Source organism: Ursus americanus, chromosome 20 (genome assembly GCF_024610735.1).
Source record: "Ursus americanus isolate L20-20 chromosome 20, mUrsAme1.1.p, whole genome shotgun sequence".
NCBI classification, from domain to species: Eukaryota; Metazoa; Chordata; class Mammalia; order Carnivora; family Ursidae; genus Ursus; species Ursus americanus.
Window position 1 is genome coordinate 12821998 of NC_142146.1, and position 23146 is coordinate 12845143.

Genomic DNA, 23146 nt, shown 5'->3' on the forward strand with positions numbered 1-23146 from the left:
CTCTCCTGCCTGCCATCTGGCTGCCTATGCTTGGGGGGCAGGGGGTTGGACACCTCGCCCTTTCTGCCCCCCTCCTCCGCCTACCCTGTCCCCAGATCAAAGGCACGACTCCTGTGACCTGCATCCCCAGGTTCAGTAGAGTCATTTCAGAAGGCAGGTGTCAAGTAGGCCCTTCTCCGATGTCTGCATTCTCCTCCGCTCTCTCACTTCTGAGTCATCTGCATGCCAGGTGAAAACAAAGACCTTTCAGAAAGTTCTCCACCCGCTTGGCCTTCACTTATTAAAAATAACCTAGGAAGGCTGCCACCCAGCCACTCCCTGCATTTCCCCTTACCCGACCTGCAGGGTCACTGTGAGTCCTCTTTGCTGCCACAAAAGCCACCTGGTGACAAGACAAAGAGAGCCTTTCAGTCCCCAGGAAGCAGCCCCGCTTCTGCCTGGGTCTGGATGCCTTTGAAGGAAGCAGAGAGGGCGTGTCCTAAACAAAGCCCCCCTCATGCACCTGCTGATGGGGAAAAGACCACTGGGATAAATCCAACACAAACACACAGACTTCTAGGGCAGTCCTGGTAGTGGGGCATTTAGCACCTCAGTAAGGGGAGGCCTCTCAACTTGAATCCAGCTACTGGGCTCAAATGCTTCTTCCTAAATCCTGTTTCGTATATGAGTTCATAATCTCATGGGTTTTTTTTTTTTAACATGTGGTCAGAAGTGAGAAATAGGTAAAGCCAAAAAGAACAGCAGTCACAGGAAGAGGAAAGAGAGGCAAGGATTCTGAGCAACCCACATCAGACTGTTAGTATGTGAATATCTCAAAGGATGGACTGAAAGTGGGTTGAATCCTTAGTAAGCTTACGGATAAACTCTTTCTAGTCTATCAAAATCCCTGAACAAAATATTATCATATCAAATCCAACAATATATAAAAACATATAAATGGACAAGTGACTAAATTTTATTCCAGGAAGGCATGGCTGGCTCAACACTTGAAAATCGATGTATACATCATATTAACAGACCAAAGAAGAAAAACCAAACATGCATATCAATTGATGCCAAAAAAGCACATGACAAAATTCAACACCCATTCATGATAAAAACTTCCAGCAAATGAGGACAGCAGGGAGCTCCCTTAACCCAATAAAGGGCACACATGCAAAAGTCTACAGCTGACATCAGATTTAGTGGTGAGGCTGCATGCTTTCCCCCTAAGATAGGGAACAAGGAAAGGCTGTCATCTCTCACCAGTCCTATTCTGCGTTATTTCCAGAAGCTTTACTAAGATCAGAAAAAGAAATGAACGACATATAGATTGAAAAGGAAGAAATAAAACTTCCTTATTTGTAAACGATAAGATTGCCTATGTAGAAAATCCCAAAGAATCTCCCTAAAAAGATCCAAGAACTAATGCATGAGTTTAGTGATGTCATAGGCTGCGAGATCAATATACAAAAATCAAACGTGTTTGTGTATATTAGCAATGAACAACTGAAATCAAACATTAGGAACACATAGGACCATTTAGAGGAACACCAAAAAAAAAAAAAGAAGAAAAAAGAAATATTTATTAGGTATAAGTCTAGCTTTAGAGCCTGCTGAAACTGCAATAATGATATAAGAAATCAGAGAAGACCTAAATAAATGGAGAGGTATAACATGTTCATGGATTGGGAGATATCAATTCTCTCAGATCAATATACGGATTCAATGAAATCCCAACCAAATCCCAGAAGATTTTATGGGTACATATTGACAGAGCTGATTCTAAAATTTACATGGCAAGGCAAAGGGGTTACAATGCAGGGAGAGGGACTGACTACAAAGGGACAGCACAGGGGCATTCTGTGGGGTGATGGGGCTGTCCTCTATCACGCTGTGGTGATAGAGACATGACTCTATGCATTTGTCAAAAGGCAGAACTCTTCTAAAAGTTCTCATATTAATTGTGGTGATGGCAGCACATAATCTGCGAATATACTAAAAACCACTGAGCTGAACACCTTAAACGGTACGGTATTGAATGACAGATCAACAAAGCTATGACCAACCCCCCCCCCCCCCAAAGACATCTGCAGGGAGATGGTGCAATGACGCCGTCAGACCACAGAGTGCGAGGTCTGAGGTGAGAAAAAATTCAGAGCCCCAGCCCTCACTACGCTTTGTAAGACCTCAGTGCGGCATTTCCACAGTGCTTTTTTCAGCACTGTGACCTTTTTTCTGCCCTGGAATTTTATTAGTAACGACAGCAAAAACCTTCCAAAAACGCCCCTGCTGTGGGAATGGCACGCCCCTCAACACTCACAGCTTGCTCATGCCAGGGCCCATATTTTTGAACTTGCCCAGTGATTCACATTCAGACCCAGCACACACGTCCGTACACATAACACCTAGAACAACGGGGGATCGTCAACATTTTCCCTCTACTGCACAGGAGAGAAATTTGAGCCCAAGGAAAGCAACATGATTGACTCGGGGCTACTCAGCTGACAAGTGGCAAAGGCAAGAGCCACGCCTATGTTCTTTCTTCATCATCTCGACACCTCTCTGTCGGGTCAAGAGTATGAGCCTGGCACGTACGACGTGCTCAATACTGAAAAGCTAAGGGCAAAATAAAAGCTCTGCATACACGGACTGAGGGTGAGTGAGTGCTCTCCGCATTCCGACACTGACCCACGCCAATCTAACTTTCCCATCAAAAGGACCAGCATGGACTCCAAGAAATAAGCATGGGACACAAAGGGGGAAAAGAGGATGAAGCCCTCATGGGAAATAGGACTATTATGAATATTAAGAACAGATGCCATTGAATTCTGGAGAAAGGGTTAAAGATCTCATTAGGCACTGAGAGGAGGTGATAGAATAATTAATACTTTCTCAGAACTCAAATACTTCATATAGGGTCTACATAATTGCCTAGGGACCAGGTGATATCATCATCCCCATTTCATAGACAAAGAAACCGAGGCACAAAGAGGATAGGTGACTAAACCAGGATCTCACTCCAGCAGTGGGGATTTAACTAGCTGTGTGACCTGGGAAAGCTACATCACCTCCCAGAGCCTCAGTTTTCCCATCTGGAAAGTGGGGATGACAAACGGTACCCCATTTAGAGGGTTATCTCACCTGAGGTAATACTGGAAAAGCACTGAGCACAGCACCGGGCAAAAATTACATGCTCTACATGTATTAAGTGCAAAATAAAACCCTCACTGGGTCCATGGAACATTCTATCATCGTGAGCGGTCCGTAGGCCCTGTATCATAACATTCTTGGGTTATCATCACCTCTTCCTTCACTGAATTTTCTGGAAAGAGTCTCTTTCTGTGTGTGAATGAGGAACTATAGAAACCATCACTTCATCAGCTTCCCTTCGGGCTGTTCCCGAAGTGCTTGGCCTTTATTTTTTTTTCACCTTTCTCCTTGGCCCCAAGGAACAGGGATGGATACTGGCTTAAAGTGGACATCTGTTCAGGGGCAGACGGTCCGCGCGATTTGAATATTTATTACCTCAGTAATTTGTACTTTACGTCTTCCTAAAGGAAGAAGGCAATAGAAGGGGGCTTAGTAAGAAATGTCAAATACGAAGGGAAGAGCAGAGATTTGCACCAAATAGGAACTACGAACGCAGTGTTGAAGTATCATTATGAAGAACAAGCAGTACAAACTTTCAAAGTCAATGCAAAGTCAAGAATAAAAATGGAACCAAAAAAGTTTAGGTTGGTCATTAGGATTGAGGGGGTGGAGAAGGTTCCCTGGAAACAGACCTGAAACATGTCCCCTGCCCCAGCTGGCAATTGTGGGGCAGACACTGAGTGAGGAAAGAAGCAAATGAGTAATTATGTATTACAGAACCCCATGCTATGACTTCTAATATATACTGTTAAATTAAAATAGAAGGTGAAAAGCATCAAAAAAGCAAGGGGCCCACCTTACAATGCAGGGATCAGACTGACAACACGTAAGCCCACTGACCAATCTTAACACCATGAAAATAGAGATAACCAGAGATCACGTATCTCCTGATGGAAATACACATCACCACCCGTGACGTTGTCTTGCAACAAACAAATCCATATCTGATGAACCTCTAAATCTAACTGCCAATCTGCAGGAAATACAGAGGACTGGAGAACTTCTAAATGACACCATAAGGACGCACTCAGACACATCTACTCAGTGGGAATGAACCATAGGAATGAATGAATAGGTTTACTCAAGAAATAAATTATAAGGAAAAAGAAGGAGGGGGAGGAATGTGCAGATTAAAAGAAACTTGAGAGGGCACCTGGGTGGCTTAGTCAGTTAAGCGTCCAACTCTTGATTTTGGCTCAGGTCATGATCTCAGGGTCTTGAGATCAAGTCTTGTGTTGGGCTCCATGCTGGGCATGGGGCCTGCTTAAGATTCTCTCTCTCCCTCTGCACCCGCACTCCCGCACGTGCTCACTCTCTCTTAAAAAAAAACATTAATTTAAAAATAAATAAATAAAAGAAACTTGAGAGACAAACACATGAAATACAATGTGTGGTTTTTGTTTGGATCTTGATTTCAACACAACAATTGTTTAAACGCGCGCACACACACACACACACACACACGCACAACTGAAGAACCCTGAACGGACTGGATATCTGATGATGTTAAAGAATTCCTGTTCGTTTTTTAAGTTGTGACAGTAGTAACATAATGTAAGTGTTTGTTATTAAAAAAGAATGCATCCTGAAATATGGAGTCTAGGATTTGCTCCAACATAATCCGAGGGGTAGATCAGAGACATAGATGACAGAAGACGGGCCGTGGATTGATAATTGTTCTAGCTCGATGACAGGTAGCCGTGGGGTCCTTATAATATTCTCAGCATGCTTATGCTGAAAATTTCCCATAATAAAAACTTTAAAAAGCAATATACTGACAGTGAGTGTAAGCAAACTGTAAAGACAATGTTGCCACAGGGAAGGCTGGCAGCAGAACGGAGGTGTGTAGAAACTTTTCCCAATTTACCCTTTCAGACTTCGTGAATTCTTATTTATTTATTTATTTATTTATTTATTTATTTATTTATTTTTGAGAGAGAGAGAGAGAGAACACAAGTGGGGAGGAGCAGAGGGAGAAGCAGAGAATCTTAAGCAGACTCCAGGCTAAACATGGAGCCCGTTGTGCGGCTTGATTTCATGACCCTGAGATCATGACCTGAGCCTAAATCAAGAGTTGGATGCTCAACAGACTGAGCCATGCAGGTGCCCCCAGAGGTTGACAATTTTTTTTTTTTTTGTAAAGGACCAGTAAATCAATACTCTAGGCTTTGAGGGCCATACAATCTCTATTACAACTACTCAGCTCTGCCATCGTAGTGCAAAAGCAGCCACATGCAATATACATAAGTGAACGAGTATGGCTGTGTTCCAATAAAACTTTATTTATAAAAACAGGTGGCAGGCCAGATTTGGATGGGGGCTATAGTTTGCCAACCTCTGCAAATGTTCAATGTAATATCATTTATAGAAGTTAAAAGCTCAAAAACAGCCCACATGTTCAAAAGTGAATGGTTATGTAAATTAAAGAATATCCATTTAGATGATTGTACATATTATGCACAATTATGAAGACTTTATAGCAACAGAGACATGTTACTAAATATTGAATTTTGTGATTAAAAAAAAAGAGAGGAAGCAGAATCCATGATTATCATCAGTAGGATTACAGCTCCACAAACTTCATGTACACACTCAGACAAGGACCAAAATAGACCGTTGTGGAATTTGTGGAATGGTGGGAGCCATGGGTGAATTTTGTTTTAATTTCTGTGGCTAGCAGCAATTCCACATTCTACCACCACCAAAAAGCCCATTTCATGAACTGACCAAGAGGCTTTTAAACCCTGTCCTTTCTCTCTTTCAATGTGGGCCTTTGCCAAGGCTGCTCCCTCCTCCAGGACACTTCTGCCTTCTCCTCCTGCCTTGCCCCTTCCCATACTCAGGGAGGGTTCCTTCCCCAAGGAAGTCTGACTACGAACTAGGGAGGACCGCTGTTATCTGTGCTCACAGTGTCCCATACTTCCTCCTTCATGACGCTCACCACCCTTACGCTAACCACACTTCACCGATTCAAAGATGCTCGATCTGGCTCATTTTTACTTCCCTCGAGTCAGGGCTGTAACTTACAAACACTGTCGGCCAGACCAGACAGTATTTGCGGAGTAGTTATCTTTGCCTGCCGTGTGCCCATGTGCCGGCATCAAAACCCTTGCACAGGTGTCAGTGGCACGGAAGAACATTCCAGAGACAAGAGTGGAGCAGTGTTTGAAGCCCGGAGAACCAGAGGTTTGTGGGGCTGAGATGGTGGGATGGGGAATCAAGCGTGTTCAGCATCGTCACCAGAGAGGGACTCAAAAACCAGCCTGTGAGCCAGCACCAACGGCTTTTAGTTCTTTTACGGACTCTTCTAAAGAATGCTCCATTGCTCACACTTTTGATGGCACAAAGGACAATAGGGTGTGTAAAAATACTTTTAAAAAAAGGAATTTAGAAGAGGAGGGCTCTGACGGTAAAGAGGCTGTAGGACTATCTTAAGCAATTTATTTTCCTTCATCGATTTTTCTTTTTATATATTCATAAGAGTATATAAACTCTCTATTTAATGAAGTCTAAAAGAACTTTTCTAGGGGCGCCTGGGTGGTTCAGTTGGCTAAGTGTCCGACTCTTGATTTCGGCTCAGGTCACGATCTCAGGGTCCTGAGATCCAGCCCTCCCCCACTCCCAAGTCGCACTCTCGCTGGGCATGGAGCCTGCTTAAGATTCTCCCTCTCCCTCTGCCCTCCCCTCCCCTCTCTCTTCTTCTCAAATAAATGAGTAAATAATAAAAATAAAAGAACTCTTCCATTGAGCATAAACAAAAAATTCTAAGTAAGAGATCTGTCATGCAATTACCATTTTCTTTCTTTCTTAGCAGTGCCTAAAACAGTGGTGCCTCAGAGGGAATGAAACATAACACCTATCAGGGTCTGGAGTTCCTGCCCACAGGGGAGATGTGGGTCTGCCCTGTTCATCGCCGGGGCCTCAGCCTCCGTCCCGGTCCAGGGCTGGGACCAAACAGGCACCAAAAATCCGATGAAGTCACTTGAAATAGCGCCCTGCCAGGCAAAGGGCGGTAACGAGGACCACACCACCGGGTGAGCACCTGAGCCAGGAACAGAAATCCAAAAGCGAGCTTGCCACGTCTGGCATTTGATTCTTCCAGCCTTTAACCCAATACAGCAACGCCACTATTCAATGTTTCCTGGCGTTGTGTTAAATTCGGAGTGCTGTCCTGACAGCTTGACAAACAGACACTTCCCTCATCCCTCGGCTTCTCTCTGCTTGGGTGCAGGAAGCCGCTGTTTGGACTGGGTGAGTCCGTGGAAACCTGTCAGCTCAACTAAACAAGAAAGAAAGGTCCCCTTGCGCTGGCAGCCAGGGCAGCAACTGGACCTTTATCAGACACTCCAGGACGGGCATCCTAATCTCTCCTTGCTGGGGTCTCACACGCGTCTTCCTCGGCCTCTCCTCCTTCTGCAGGGAGCCGAGCCCCCCCCCCCCGGGGGCTGAAGTTGTTGCCCCGGGCACCATGGTGCTTCCAGGCCTGGCACAGGGGCCCTTCCCACACCGGGGCCCACGCCCCAGCCCTCCGCAGGCAGCTCCCCACGCAGCGTGACCACATTGTCCAAGGAAGATCCAGGTCTCAAGCACTTCCTCCAGGCTGACCTTTTTGAAAAGAGTGCTATTACCAGGGGCTTTGAAAAGAAAATATGCTTTCATTCATTAAAAAAAAAACCCCAAAACTTGTGAGTGCCTCCTATGCTCCAGGCACCACCGCCGGAGTGAGGCACCCCGAGGTGACCCAGACGGCAAGGTCACTATCCCTCTGAAGTTCGGGTCCTGGTGAGAAGACCCACCATAAAGAGTAACAAAGAAGTGAACAAGAGGATCTCAGCTACAGAACTGTCGTGAGGGAGGCGCCTGGGTGGCTCAGCGGGTTAAGCGTCTGCCTTCAGCTCCAGTCACGATCCCAGGATTGGTCATGATCCCAGGATCCTAGGATCAAGCCCCGCATCGGGCTCCTTGCTCAGCGGGGCATCCGCTTCTCCCTCCCTCTGCCTGCTGCTCCCCTGCTTGTGCTCTCTCTCTGTGTGCCAAATCTTAAAAAACAAAACAAAAAAAACCTGCTGTGAAAGAATCAGGACTGGCCAATAGGACAGTGTGATGGGGGTTAGGGTGGTGTTAGGGGGACAACTTCAGGGCAGGACAGGGAGTGGTCCAGCAGGGAAGCAGGCAGTTTCTACACCTGGATTTGTTTCTGTTTCCTGATCTATAAAATATGAAAAATAAGGCTTTGAAAAGGAAAGAGTAGAGAATCCTGCCCCTTAAGAGCCTCCGGAAGGAAGCGACAAACACCCCATCTCCTCTGATTCCACCGGCGAAAACTAGCAGCATGGCCACGCGGACACAGACGGCAGGTCCTGTCTGGCTGCACAGCTGTCAGTCAGGAACCACCCCACACCGTGAAAGCGGGAGCGTGGGTTTGGGGTGAACAGCTACATATCTGTCATCGCGTCAAACCCTGTACCGCAGTAACTAACTACATAATTACTGGGAACTCAGATGCTTGCAATGAAATAGGAAAAACAGTAGTAGCTATATGACAGGGCGGGCGGGAAGATTACATGAGGCCACTCGTGTCAAGTTCATAGAATAGGAACTGGGAGGTGATGAGCCCTCGGTAAGTTTTAGCCATTGTCCCAAGGATGTGGCATTTGAGGTAAATCTTTCTTTTCTTTCTCTCTCTCTCTCTCTCTCTCTTTTTTTTTTTTTTTTTGACTAGGACCTGCAGTTAAGCTCCACGTGAACTATTAACTATTAACTTCAGATAAGAAGTTTACAAAAGGGTCTGTTGTGAAAACAAAAGCACAAAAATCGAGATAAGGTGTGTGCCATGATCCAAACATGTTTTCTTCCCCTTCTTTTGCATCAACTGAAGCTACAAAATACTGCTCTCCAAACCAACTTTAGTGTCCAATGATGGGGTGGCTCTGTCCTGGATTCTTCAGAAACGTCAAGGTCACGAAAGACAAGAAGGACTGTTACAGATTGAAACAGATTAAGGAGTCAGGACAAGTGAATATAACTCCTGATCAAGAATAGGACCCTAGGGGCACCTGGGTGGCTCACTAAGCGTCTGCCTTCAACTCAGGGCATGATCCCAGAGTCCTGGGATCGAGCCCCACATCAGGCTCCTACGCTGGGAGACTGCTTCTTCCTCTCCCACTCCCCCTGCTTGTGTTCCCTCTCTCGCTGGCTGTCTTTCTGTCAAATAAATAAATAAAATCTTAAAAAAAAAAATAGGATCCCGGAGGAGAAAAGGGACATTAATGGGTCAACTGGCAAAATCTGAGTAAGGCTGGTAGAGGCGATAATAGGGCTGCTGTCAGTAATTTCCTGATTGAGGCAACCATCCTGATGTCACGTAACACTTAGGAAATGCACACTGGAGGACTCCTGGACAAAAGAGCATGATGTCTGCAGCTTACTCGCAACGGATTCAAAGAAAAAATAATATACACATACATATAAATGGAAAATGATCAGACAAGTATGTTAAAAGATTAACAGCTGAGAACCTGGGGGGAAGGGTATATGGAGAGTTCTCTGTACTGTTTCTGCAAAGTTTCTGTAAATCTGGAATTATTTACAAACAAAAAGTTACAAAAGTATTTATGATTTAGAGACTTAAGTCATTGGGCACTTCTCCATACATTTTTAATTTTCACAGATGTTTTTAAATTTTTATTTTATTTGAGAGAGAGTGAGCACGATCAGGGGGAGGGGCAGAGGGAGAGGGAAAAGCAGACTCCCTGCTGAGCAGGGAGCCCGATGTGGGACTGGATCCCAGGACCCGGGGATCATGACCTGAGCCAAAGGCTTAACCAACTGAGCCCCTACAAACATTTTTTTTTTAATTGCAACTATTTCACAAGCAGGGCTAACTTGACTGCCTTAAGACATATTTTTGGCCTGCAATATCCTATCTTTAAAAATTCTACTAGAATGCTGTAAAATTTATTTGGCAATCCAATGGTTTGGCGGAACTGGGGACACTTCATCTGATGCCCGCAGAAAGCCAGAAGCAGCTCTTCTTTGGAATAGACTTTTCATCTTTTGTCTCTACTCTGCCATCTGAGAATGACTCTCTGATGTTCTCTTCATGTTTGCTCTATCTTTACGGTTCTGCTTTTCTCAGCAGAAATTCAAGGACCGCTTCTCTTTTTGAATAAGCTATTAAGGAAAAAGATATACCAAAATAAAGAAGATTGAGATGTAATTGCCATCCGGAGTGTCAGAGGATGGCCATCTCTTCTCTGAAACACTGTTCCGAGAAACAAGCAATGCTTCTAACAGGAGAAAATATTAAATGTCTACAGTCTGCAAAGCTGAGAATTTTTAGAATCTGACCACAATGCGAAGTCTTGAACTGGTTGTACTCGTTTCCTGTGGTTGCTGTAAAAAATTACTATAAAGTTGGTGGCTTAGCATAACAGAAATTTATTCTTTCACAAGTCTGCAAGTCAGAAGTGGAAAGCAGTATCACTGGGCTTAAATCAAGGTGTTGGCAGGATGGAGTTCTCTCTGGTGACTCTAGGGAGAATCCATGCATCGCTTCTTCCAGCCTCCGGCGGCCGCCCTAGTGTTCCTGAGCTCAGGGCCACATCACTGCAATCTCTGCCACATCTTCACATCACCGTTGGAGAAGGTCATCAAATAGATGTGACCGCCAGGTGACCTGCGAGCTGGACCCAGGCACTCGGAGGTCCTTGCCCCCGCCCTGTCCTTGGAACGTGGGTTCCACTTACCTTTCCCGCTCCCAGAGGCTGCTCCAAGGACACAGCCTTGAGATAGTGATGCAATGCTGAGAACATCTGGACGGTATATGTGACTGAACCCAGTTAAGGCCAAAATTTAAGGGTTGGTGGGCAGGTGCAGAATCCACTCATCTTGCCGCTGCCCAAGACAAGCCTCGTATGTAAGTTCCCTTTGCTTATTAAATGTGCCTCCTTCCTCGGCTCCCCCTGCCCTCCCAGTATGGGGGGCTGGTTTCAGATTACACCTGAGAAGCTAGGAGAGGGTTTCAAACCAATAGTCACCATCATCTTCTCCTTTGTGTGTTTCTTACAAAAACACTTGTCATTGGATTTAGGGACCTGCCAGGTAATTCGGATAGTCATTTCAAGACCCTTAACTTAATTACATCTGAAAACACCCTTGTTCCAAATAAGGTAACATTCACAGGTTCCAGGGATTAGGATGTGGACATATATTGTGGGGGTCTTCATTCAACCCACTACAACAGGAAAGCAATTTTTCATCCGTTAATCACACTAAGACAGCTGTATGTTGAAGCAGCAATCACATCTCTAAATATGGGATCGATGTCACCACAAATGGTGAGAGCAGGTCAGCAAGGAGACCCCCTATTAGACCCAGGGGATGCATGTTATGCTGCAGAGTTTTTTCCCTCTGACTTAAGTGGCAGTCAATAAACAGGACGCACTGCTCAGTAATGCTGATACCTAAGGAACCCTTGTAAACCCAGTGTCACATCAATACAAGGGTTAGTGGGGCCTCTTTTACCTTTTCCACGTGAAACTCACAACAGCATGTGTCAATATGGCCCCATCTCTGAAATCAAATTGCTTTTCTCCAGGAAAATTTCGTGTGGTTATGTTCTTAGAGTTTTTCCAAGGAGTTAAAACAGATATGGTCAAGTTATTTATACTACCATGACTTTGCTTGTAATTCCCTTATAAAAGGTTACCGAAATAATTTTGCTCCCTGTTGAGCTGATTTTTCATTCAGTACACATTGATTTGTTTTCCTCTCCTCGTTTCAAATAGGAAACGAAAAAAATAACAGGACTGTTTAAGTGGACCTCAAAAAGCAACATCAAAAGTCCTGTGCGGTCTGGAAGGCTGAGCAGTCTGGCATTGCAGATCCAGAGGGTGACTGGGCAAGAGTACTGAGAAACCAGTTTTGCGGGTGGAAGGAGTCTGCAGTCAGGTTTGTTAAGTCCCCAGACTGCATCCGCTTAGAGCCTCAGCAGAGATCCGAAAGACGAAAGACGGGAAGCAATTCCAAGGGCTCCGAAGGAACACAAGCGGGCACTCCATGGGTGCGCAGCTCACTGGCGCTCCCTTTAACCAGGTCCGTGCACCACTGCCCGGGTACTGCAGGGGGCGCTGCTGCTAACTCCGCCCACGTGCAACCTTGTGCTAATGATTTCCCCTTGGAGAGCTGCCGCTGTCTGGCTCAGAGGTTCCTGGGGGTTTATGAACTCCCCATCCCCCAGGTCTGCAGTCAATGAAGGGTACAAAAGCCCAGCTCCACTGCCTCAAAACAGGAGAATCTCTGTGGTGCACCTCACTATCCAGAGATCCCCGAAAGATCAGGCTGAGGCTTAGACTTCTAAAAACCCATCTTTGTCGAGCTCCTTCTCCTGCCCTTGCCTGCCTCCCTCACTCAGAACTGACCAAACGCACAAGAACCCCATCTCTAGCTCTACTACTAGGGAAGCTGATCTCAACACCCCTGTGATGGATGTTGGGAAATTCTAAGAAAAATGCTGGTCATACAACTTTTCTTGTTCCCTAAACTTTCCCGGTTCTTAATATCTTAATGTTAAGTGGAACTCTGAACTCCGAATGCTAAGTAGAGTCCTTCTCAGTGTCAACGCATGTGGAAGACCCCTGAAGTCCCTCAGGAGAAGATCACAAGGTGATGTTTGCAAATCTGAGTTTCAGGACAGATGAAAAATTTCCAAGAGCAGGCAACATTTGGTCCAGGAATTCTTATTCTAGGGCCTTCACCTTCTGATATTCCTGTACGATATAAAACTATGTTATATACAAAGGTATCTGCCACAGCACTGAGAGAAAAGATGGGAAATAACCTAAGTGCTGTCGGTGGGGACTAGTTCAATAAACGATGGTAAATCCGTTCTCTGGAAGGCAATGCAGCTGTTATAGCGTGCACATGCTAGCACACACACACACACACACACACACACACAGAAGCACAAAATAATTCCTGAAGGAGATACAAGAAACTAGTATCACTGGTAGCTTCCAGGGAGGGAAAGTGGAAACTGGAGGACTTTTTATATTGTTAAAATCTTGATCATGTTACTGTTTTTTAAAAGATTTATTTATTTGAGAGAGAGAGAAAGAGAGTGAGTGGGGGGGAGGGGCAGAGGTGGAGAGAGAATCTCAAGCAGGCTCCCAGCTGAGCGTGGAGCCTGATGCAGGGCTCAATCCCACGACCCATGAGATCATGACCTGAGCTGAAATCATGAGTTGGACACTTAACCAACGGAGCCACCCAAGTGCCCTGATCAGGTTACCTATTTTTAAGAAGTAAACATAATTTGAGCAATTACACAGCCATAGTTTCTGTTTGGATCAGGACTTTTCTTTTTTAAAATGGCCCCAGAAGGGACGATGGAGGAGGGGAGGACAGCTGGGAGATGGAGGCGGTTCTTACAAGCCTAAAGGCTGCAGAGAAGGCCCCGCAGGTTCCCTCATCTGTAAAATGGGAATACTGACATCTCCTGGAAATGCTGTAATGACAAGTGAGTTCTTGCGTGTCAAGAACCTGGCTCCAGAATTTAATGAATATTTTGAACCCTGAGCAAGTTACAAAACCTCTCAGCCTCCATTCAACCGAAAGAAGGGGTGGATAAATAAAACAGAGTCACTAAAAGGGCTAAAGAAAGGGAAATTGCATGTAAAATTGCCTGACATAGCATAGCAGACACTCAAACCTTAGTTCCCCTCTGTTCCCAACCCTTCCAGGAGGAACTTGTGACTTACAAATGAGAATGATAATGATGGTTTTCTCTTAAGCCTTCCAGCAGCCCTGTGGGTGACATGTAAATATGCTGTCTAAAATACTATCACCTACTGTTCGATACCCCACTGAGGGGTTTTCCCTCCTCGGGCTGATTTCATCTCTGGCAAAGGGTGAAATTGCCACTAGCACCTGCCGTCGCGTCTCATAGCACCTCCTTTTAGATCTGCCACAGCCTGCCCTCCAACGCAGAGCCAATGGGATCAGTTATGGTACAATCAAACAATGGCCTCGGAGGCACGTATCACAACATTTTCAAACAAGGTTCAATGACACAGGAAAATGCTCATGGGGTATTGATAATGAGAATGAAATGACCCCAAACTGTCCTTTTATGAGCTCAAGATGTGGATGCGAACTGCCTGGTTCAGAACCCAGCTTCACTCTTTATGGCTGTGACTTTGGGCAAGTTACTGAACCTCCCTGCCTCAGTTTCCTCATCTGTAAAATGCAGATAACAATCGAACCTACTTATCAGGGGGATTAAACGAGGTAACACACGTGAAGCACCTGGCCCAATGGCTGTTACCTGATGGGAACTCAGTGAGGGATCAACACTATTATTATTATTAAAGTACCACTTTTGTCACTTGAGAGGAAAAGTTAAAAAAAAGACTTCTTCACAAAGTCACTAGCATTGCTGCCGCCTTCTTAGGGGAATAAAGAAAACCTACGAGGAAAAGTCAGTAAAACTACACTGTGGTCACAGGATAGTCATTCTCCATGCTTTCCAGAAGGTTCCAATTTACTCCGTACCTGGAAGCATTTAATTCATTTCTCCTTTATTTCCTCCTTCCCATCCCCTTCTGAAGGAACTGCATTTTCTCCATCTTTAAAACTCAGGATGATACCGCTCGCCAGTTTCACAGCGATCCTTTCCGTGGGCAATACGTGGAAACCGCTTTACAGACAATTTCTCTTTCTCTGTCAATCCACCTATCCTTTCATCTATGGAAAGTAAGGAAGAAAGAAAAAGAAAGAGTGTGGCTGCCCCAGGAAGAGGAAAGGCCATGTCCCGATCACTGCTGATGAAAACACGGAGCAGGTGAAGTGCTTTTTTTGCAGGAGGCTGAGAAGCTTCTAGGTTCCCGCTTTCGCCCAGGGAGCTGGGCTGGGGCGGGGAGAGGTCCCCTCCCGTCCTCCTTTCCTTCGGAGAAGCCCCGGGGGCTGCGGAGCCACCAGCAGCCAGCACCTGGCTCTGCGCCGGCGGCGGCTGCCAGGAGTTGCTAAGGCCGCAGCGAGGAATGCCGGAGAGCGAGCCGCGGGCCAGGGAGCCGCCGAGCCAGGCGGTGACAAAGGCGGCGAGCATGCGGCCGGCGGCGGGTCGGGGGAGGCTTCCCCGGGCAGCACGCCTGGGCCGGCGCGGGAAGGCAGATGGCAGGGGAGGAAACAGATGCATGTCCAGTGGCGCTGAGCAGGAAGCACCGGGAGCACGGCGCGGGGCGAGGGCCTGGGGGGACGGGAGCGTTTAACTCCACACACGGACCCCCACAGGGAGCCCCTGACCGAGGCCCAGGATTGCCCTGGAGGGTCTCTAATACCAACAGTAATGCCCGAAATCCCGCGGGACCACACACGCACACACTAGTGCTCCACCCTGGCCCCCGCAGCCCGGTGGACCCCCATTGGGTGGCGCCATCAGCACCCTCTCCTCTGGCCCCTGGGTTCCGATCTGGGGGCAGGTGGTTTTCGGGGTGCCCTGGAGGGGAATTCTGGCCAGTAGTTAAGAAATCCACGTGCTCGAGGAAGCCGGTGGCACTATCCTTCTTCAAACTGATGCGGATGCTGTTGCCATTACTTAAATGCCAGTGCATTTAAAGGCACTGCGGAATCTTCCAGCCCCTCAATGGCATTGTTCCTTTTCCCAACCATTAGACGCCAAAAATACTATTACGACTTAAAATATGATTACCATCACATTTGGCTCCTGGAAATTTCTGGATGATAAAGGGACACCCATTCATTTCTAGATACTAAAACGTTTACATCATTGTTTAATGTCGCCATGCTCCGAAGGGCACGAAGCACTTCATTTCTCTCTCCGTAAAAGGTCACTGCCATTTATCCTGGGGAAAGATTTATGGGTGTGTACAGCAGGACTTCTCCACAAGGAAGTTCACCACGGCCTTGTTTGTACATCCACAGATCTGGAAGCTCTCTGAGCCACAATGAGGGGGAGGGGGCTGGTCACACAGACCATGGTACAGCCATGACTGGCTACAGTGATGCTGTTAAAAACCAAATTGCAGATAAACATGAAATGACACAGGAAAACATTCATCACATATTAAGCAAAAAAAAAAAAAAAAAGCATTTTACAAAATAGGTATATATCATCCTAATTTTCTACATAAAACAAAACAGGGGCACCTGGGTGGCTCAGTCGGTTAAGCATCTGCCTTCAGCTCAAGTCATGATCCCTGGGTCCTGGGATGGAGCCCCGCATCCAGCTCCCTGCTCAGCATGGAGCCTGCTTCTCCCTCTCCTTCTGCCTCTCCCCCTGCCACTCATGCTTGCTCGCTCACTCCCTCTCTCTCTCTGTTAAATAAATAAGATCTTTAAAAATAAATAAATAAATAAACAAAACAAAACAAAACAAAACCATCCCAAATTAGAGATGTCTACTATGAAATGGCATAAAATTTTACTTTCAATACTAGTCTTGGAAAACAGAGGGTGGGAGTGTCTACGTTCTTTTTTGTGTTTCCCCAAATTTCTACAACGAACAAGCATTACTTCTGTCATCGGGAATAAAGCCCATAACTTGTTATGTTTTATTACTTTTATTTGTCTGGCTATTGATGGAAAGTAGTTTCTTCTTGTTGGATCAGTACTGGGACGGGAGGAAAAGAATCTTGGCAGTGAGGTTCTTTGCTGCCTTTAACCCTCCAGCTTCCAGGAAATAGGACAGGGGTGTGCAGACTGCATTCGGGAACCAAACTGGTGCTCCCCTGCGACACAGCGCTAAAGCAGAACAAAGAGGGGTGGACCATTCTGGGTTATGCTGGATTGTTCTCCACGCCTAAGTCTATTCACAGCTATACCAGAGGCTGAGCTCCCCCACAGTTCAATTCTGTTTGGGAACTGGGCTGTGAATTTCCAGAGTGAAGCTCGTAATCTCTCTGGCCTGCTGGAGGGTATTCAGAATGCTCTCTCATGCCAGGAAACGGAGTGTCCTCTCCCCAGACTCACACACCCACTCAGCTTCTACGCAGCCTGCGTAGGCTCCTTTAATCTTATTTCAGATAAGACATCTCTTTCGTATATTAAATATTTGCCATGCCCTCATTACTATGCTGAAATGAACAAAATGTACATATATTAGGATCCTAACCCCTGGGACAACCAAAAAAGTTTCCATAAAGTTCCAAAATAACCTCTAGGGGGCGGTACAGCCCTGGTTTGAAAACCACCACTTCAATGGTGGGTTGATGGTGACAGGATGCTTCCCCAATCATCTTAGATGAAGGACCATACCCTCAAGACGATCTGGCAGGCCGTGAGGGTCTGGCCCTTGCATATTTCTCCAGTCTCACCCAAACCACTTCCACCTCCGTTCCCTCCCGTCCAACCACAGCAATACTCCTCCGTCCAGACTCTCAGAGTCATTGTCTGTGCTTTTCCTTCTTCGGGAAATGCTGTTCCCTCAACCTTCAAATATTCCCTTCCTTAGAGAAACTCTTCCTTACCTCCCAGACAGGTTAGACTCTCTAGTTAATTCTCTATGATACTGAGTACCTCTTTTTCTGAGCTTTTGTCCCAGTTTGTAGTTATATATTTATAATCATTTTATTAATGTTTATCTTCCCTATTTGAATAAAGGAGCACAGGGACTGATCTGCATTATTTACTCCTTTCCACCGTATTCTAGCATACAACAGGTGCTCAAATATTTGCTGAGTAAATAAATGAAACTTCTGGAGGACATTTAAGTTTCCATCTTTGCTGCTTGTGAAACTATGCTCTGATTCTTCCTTCCATATGGTTCTGCAAATGTCACAGCCCATTTCTCTGCACACGCAGAAAGGGTCTGTCTTGTTAACCTCTGTATTCCACACGCCTTATATAAAAACATAGCAGATGCCCAGAAAAGGAGATGACACCTCTTTCTAGATGTCAGTACTGCCCAAGTACTGCGTGTCCTGCTGTATTCTCTTCCCCTCCAACACCCCCAACCTATCCCTTATCTCCAACTGAAACATACCCAATAAAGGCAAAAGAGAGCTAAGAGCACACTCCCGACCTCACCAACCCGTGGCCAGCTCTCCAGGTTCAACTCAGATGTGACCTTCACCTTCAAGCCGCTCTCCTTCCTTCCTAGGGCAGGCAACCAGACTTTTTTTTATTTTCCCAACCAGTCAATTTTGGGACTTGTCTATCTCCTCAGTGAAACCACAGACTTCCTGAGGGCAAGGACTTTGTCACAGCCCCTGCTCCCGCAGAAATGAAGACGAAGGGGGCACTCATAAATGTCTGCTGGACAAATGAACTCATGAGGAATGCTGGCGGGGTCACACACAGAGCCATCTGGACCCCTCCAGACCTCAGGGCACCCCCTTCGGGCTCTGATTCTGTGAGGTCCGCAGGGGGACATTCCTTCCTCTAGTAGTGGATATGGGGTGACGGCCAGGGAGTTTCCTGTAATTGCGACCCTCCCACACCCAGTGGTGTCATACAGAGCACCCCCCTCCGAACTCCTCCCTAGATTTCCTTCTAGTGGCTTTACTGCGATACAATTCACCCATTTAAAGTGTACAGTGGTTTGTAGTATATTTACGGGGTTGTGCCACGATCACCACAATCCATTTCAGAACACTTTCATCACCCAAAAAGAAACCACCTACCTATTAGCAGCCACCCCGCCCCCTCGTTGCTCCCAAACTCCCCAGCCCTGAGTACCACTAATCTACTTTCCGTCTCTAGACATTTGCCTGTTCTGGGCATCCCATGGTAAGTGGAAACATAGAATACGTAGTCTTTTGGGGGCGCCTGGGTGGCTCAGTTGGTTAAGCATCTGCCTTCGGCTCAGGTCATGATCCCAGGGTCCGGGGATCGAGTCCCGCACCGGGGTCCCTGCTCAGCGGGGAGCCTGCTTCTCCCTCTGCCCCTCCCCTTGCTCATGGTCTCTCACATTGTCTCTCAAAAAAATAAACAAAAATCTTTTAAAAAAGAAAAAAAAGAATATATCGTCTTTTGTGTCTGGCTTCTTCCACCTTGCACGCGTTCAAGGATCTTCCAAGTTGTAGCCCCTGTCAGTACTTTGTTCTTTTTTCTGCCACTATTCCAGCCCATGAATCCACCCCATTTTACTCATCCGTTCATCAGTCCAGTCCTCATCAGGACCTCAAGAGTCTCCACGTCTTGGCTCTCATGAATAACGCTGCTACGAACTTCTGTGTTCAGGTTTTTGTGCGGACAGTGTTTGCACTTCACCCCGGTGTATACCTAGGGCTAGAACCGCTGGACCCCTCAGCAACTCCGTGTCTGTCTGAGGAACTGCCAGACTACTTGCCAACGTGTCTGCACCGTTTTACACTCCCACTGGCCAACTGGCCACGTATGTGGCCTCTGATTTCTTCGCATCCTCCCCATCGTCCTGGCCTGATAGCGTGTGTTTCCCACTGCTGCCATCCTACTGGCTGTGACGTGGTATCTCCCTGGGGCATGGATTTCCCTAGATCTATTAACAAGCAAGAACTCTGCAGGGTCTTTGGGGACACGAGGCCCGTCAGGCCTGGGTCGGCCCCACCTTGGCGCTGACAGCTGTGTGACTTGACTAGTTCAACCTTCCAATCAGTTTCTTCTTTGTCAAAATATGTTCCTTCGCTGGATCCTTAAAAACAATTAATGACACATACGAGATGAAGAGTATGGAATCCCTAGTACATTATTTTTTTTAAAGATTTTATTTATTTATTTATTTATTTGTCAGAGAGAGAGAGAGAGAGGGAGAGACAGACTCTGAGCACAAGCATGGGGAGCAGCAGGCAGAGGGAGAAGCAGGCTCCCCACTGAGCAAGGAGCCTGATGCGGGACTCGATCCCAGGACCCTGGGATCATGACCTGAGCGGAAGGCAGACACTTAACCAACTGAGCCCCCATCCCTCCCTAGTGTCTCACTAAGAACAATGATAGGGTTAAAAAAATAGGGCTATTAACAACAACAAAGAAACCCACTCCTTTAGGGCCAACAACTGTGACAGTCTCTAGTCTAAAGAGGAAGACCCTAGAAACTAAACTATTGTGGCCACAAGATTATATTCATTAAAGTGACAAGTACCAACATTCACTGAGAAACTCACTCTCTTCCCATTATCTCTCTTTGTTTTCTGGTAGTGGTGGACCCAGGAGACTCAAAGCAAAGAAAGGAAGTTGTTCTCAAAAGGGAACAGGCTTTTCAATTATTTCTTAGGGTAATATGTCGACAGGTCTGGTGATTAGACCATGAGGAAAACACTTTATGGGAAGTCTAGGACATACGGGTCGGCCTATTCAGGATGCCAATGAGACATCAGTGGTCGAAATCAGAGACCCATGGATAGAATGCCCACTTGTGGCACCTGCCCCTCCCCAGTGTTGTTAACTCTTGGCTGCACACATGTTTTCAGCAAAAAAGATGAAAGAATTTCAAATGTCCATGCAGGTCCCAGAAAAGAGCAAGAAGAGGAGAATGGGAAAGAGTCAGACAAGAGGCCCAGGGGGACCACCCTAAATAGTCTCTCTATATGACCACCCTGCAAGGGCAAGTTCACTTCCAAGAGGTCTGCTCAAACCAGCCTGCAATCACAGGGGGCTCCCCAGGGGAGGAAGAAGACGTCAGAATCCCGCGAGGATGGTTTTAAGAGGGCCACAACAGAGAAGCCGTTCTCTAGGTCTTGTTCCCTTCTATGGAACAACAAGCCCTGTGACTGTCACCTGCAACCCAGCATACAGGCCACAGGCAAGAGGCTCGTTGAGGAGCTTTCGATGAAATGGAGCTTTCTCTTCTCCACAAACCTTATCCACCAAACTCATGGACCAACATGGAGCCTTTTTAAGCCCATTGCCTTTGTCCATCAAATTCATGGACCAGATGAAGGCTTCCGATCCCAATTTTTGTCCACCAAACTCATTATTTGATTTATGATATGTCTTCCAGGGCTCCATTAGGGTCTCAAACATCCCCCCCCCATCTTTTAAGGATGAAGAGGTAGGCTGGTCCCCTCTACTCAGCTGATTAGCAATCTTACTGTAAGCCAAAAAATGCTTTGCTCACAACCAACACTCCTCCGCACAATGCGTTGTTGTTAGTAGTAGCTAACACTTCCTAATTTTTGGTCCATCTAGGGGCCCTTCTTAGAGAAAAGAGAACTCAGTCCCCCTCCCTTCAGATCTGGCCTAAGCAGGAAATGACGGCCCCCTCTACACACACCAGAACAACAGTGCTATGGATTCAGGGGCAGCTCTCACTGAGTCGGGCACCCTGGGACTGGCCCACCTTAGCAGACACCAGCTTCTGGATGTGTAACCTTGTTCCTATGCCGACATCCCTTTCTCCACACCCCCCTTCAAAACTACCACTTCCCCCTCCACCATTCCTGCTGCCAACATTACAATGAGTGGAATCACAAGCAGCCCAGCCTAGTTTCACAAAACACATCGAACGAATGGGAAAGGTGTTTAAGATGAAAATTTGTTTAAAGAAGAAAAAAATGGTTAGAAAGAGAACAGTGGGGTACAAGAGAATGGCCCAGACAACACCAGTCTTGGTGGAAGGCTCTGGCACCACACTGCTCATACCCAGAGCTCAGACCTGCAGCCTGCCTGCTCCATAGGGGACTCCCCATTTAGATGACTCTGGCTCCCCCAAATGAGTACTGTAGTACTCCCCCCCCCCCGCCCATCCAGTTTTGCTAAGTTACCCACAGTCAACCAGAGTGCAGAAGCAGATGACCCTCTGCTCTGCTGAGTGGTCAGATGAATAGCAGCCTAAGGCTCTGTCACGCCGGCATCATCACTTCCCTTTATCTCATCGGTCGGGCGTTTTATTATCTCACATCATCACAAGGTGAGTTCAGTACAATAAGGCATTTTGAGAGAGAGACCACATTTACATACGTTTTATTACAGTATGTAGTTATAATTGTTCTATTATATTATTAGTCGGTAATCTCCTAGTATACCTAATCGATAAATTACACTTTATCATAGGTATGTACATATAGAAAAAACAGTAAATACGGGGCTGGATACTCCCTTCGGTTGGCAGGGGGACTAGAGCACGGGCTCCTCAAGACGGACCTTCCCCATCGATCCTCCGCCATCCAGCGCCCCACCCCCCCCGCCCCGAGACCTGGACCCTCCCTTGAACTTGAGAGGGCAGGGGTCCAGGACGGCTGCCCCCGAGGGTCCCCATTCCTTTTCCCACCAGAGAACTGAGCCTTCGGACTTCCTCTCCTCTGCGAAACTGCGCCCAGAGCAGGGCAGCCCTGCTCTCTGCGTTGGGAGGAAAGAGGAGGCCTCGAGGGGGAGAAGGACGGGTTTCGCCGCCTCAGCGCGCCGCCTGGGCGACTCTTCCACCCCCGGCTCGGGTTCGAAGCGGCGCGGCCCAAAGAAGAGGAAGGAAGAGGAAAAGCAACTTCTGCCTGTGGTTTCTGTAGGAAAGCGGGTCGGGCCCCGCAGAGGGGTGGCTGGAAAAAAACTTGGGACCCTGGAGACCTGCGTCCGCGGGAGCAAGGGCGGCGTCGGGGCTGAGTTCCAGGGCCCCGGCAGCGCACCCAACTTTCCGAAGGAAGCCCTCCCCGAACTTGACTGTGGCGGCGCGGTCCCCCTGCCCGCCCGCGGCGCGAAGCTCCGGCGGGCCCCGCCCGGCCCCAGCCGCCCGGCGGGCCACCTCCCGGCTCCCCTTCCTGCCGGGCCTCTCCGCGAGACCCCGGCCCCGCGCCCCGGGCCTCTCTTACCATCTGCGCCACTTTCAGCAGGGCCGAGTACGTGCGGGGGTAGATGGGGTCCAGCGGCCCCTCCGAGGGCCTCGCGCCCGGCTGCCCCGCGCCGGCCCCGGGTCCGCCGCCGCTGCTGCACGTGGTGCGGACGAGCCCGGCTCCGTGCGACATCGCGCGGCCCCTGCCCGCCCGCCGCCTCCCCGGCCCCGGCCGACCGGCCAGATAAGCGGGGCGGGCCGGGGGCGGGGCCGGGGCGGGCCAGTGCGGTCGCGGAGTGCCGCTAGGGGCGGGGCGCA

At 47.5% G+C, this 23146-nt stretch overlaps 1 protein-coding gene across 1 annotated transcript in view; it reads right to left on the reverse strand.

Annotated features, from left to right (window-relative positions):
• The window catches only part of CMTM7 (CKLF like MARVEL transmembrane domain containing 7), a 53747-nt gene extending 30676 nt beyond the window's left edge, over positions 1 to 23071 (reverse strand). The window contains exon 1 of the mRNA XM_045776109.2: positions 22869 to 23071. Within this exon, the coding sequence (XP_045632065.1) occupies positions 22869 to 23021 (153 nt within the window). The 5' untranslated portion in view covers positions 23022 to 23071. The remainder of the gene's footprint in view (positions 1 to 22868) is intronic.
• Positions 23072 to 23146: the final 75 nt, after the last annotated feature.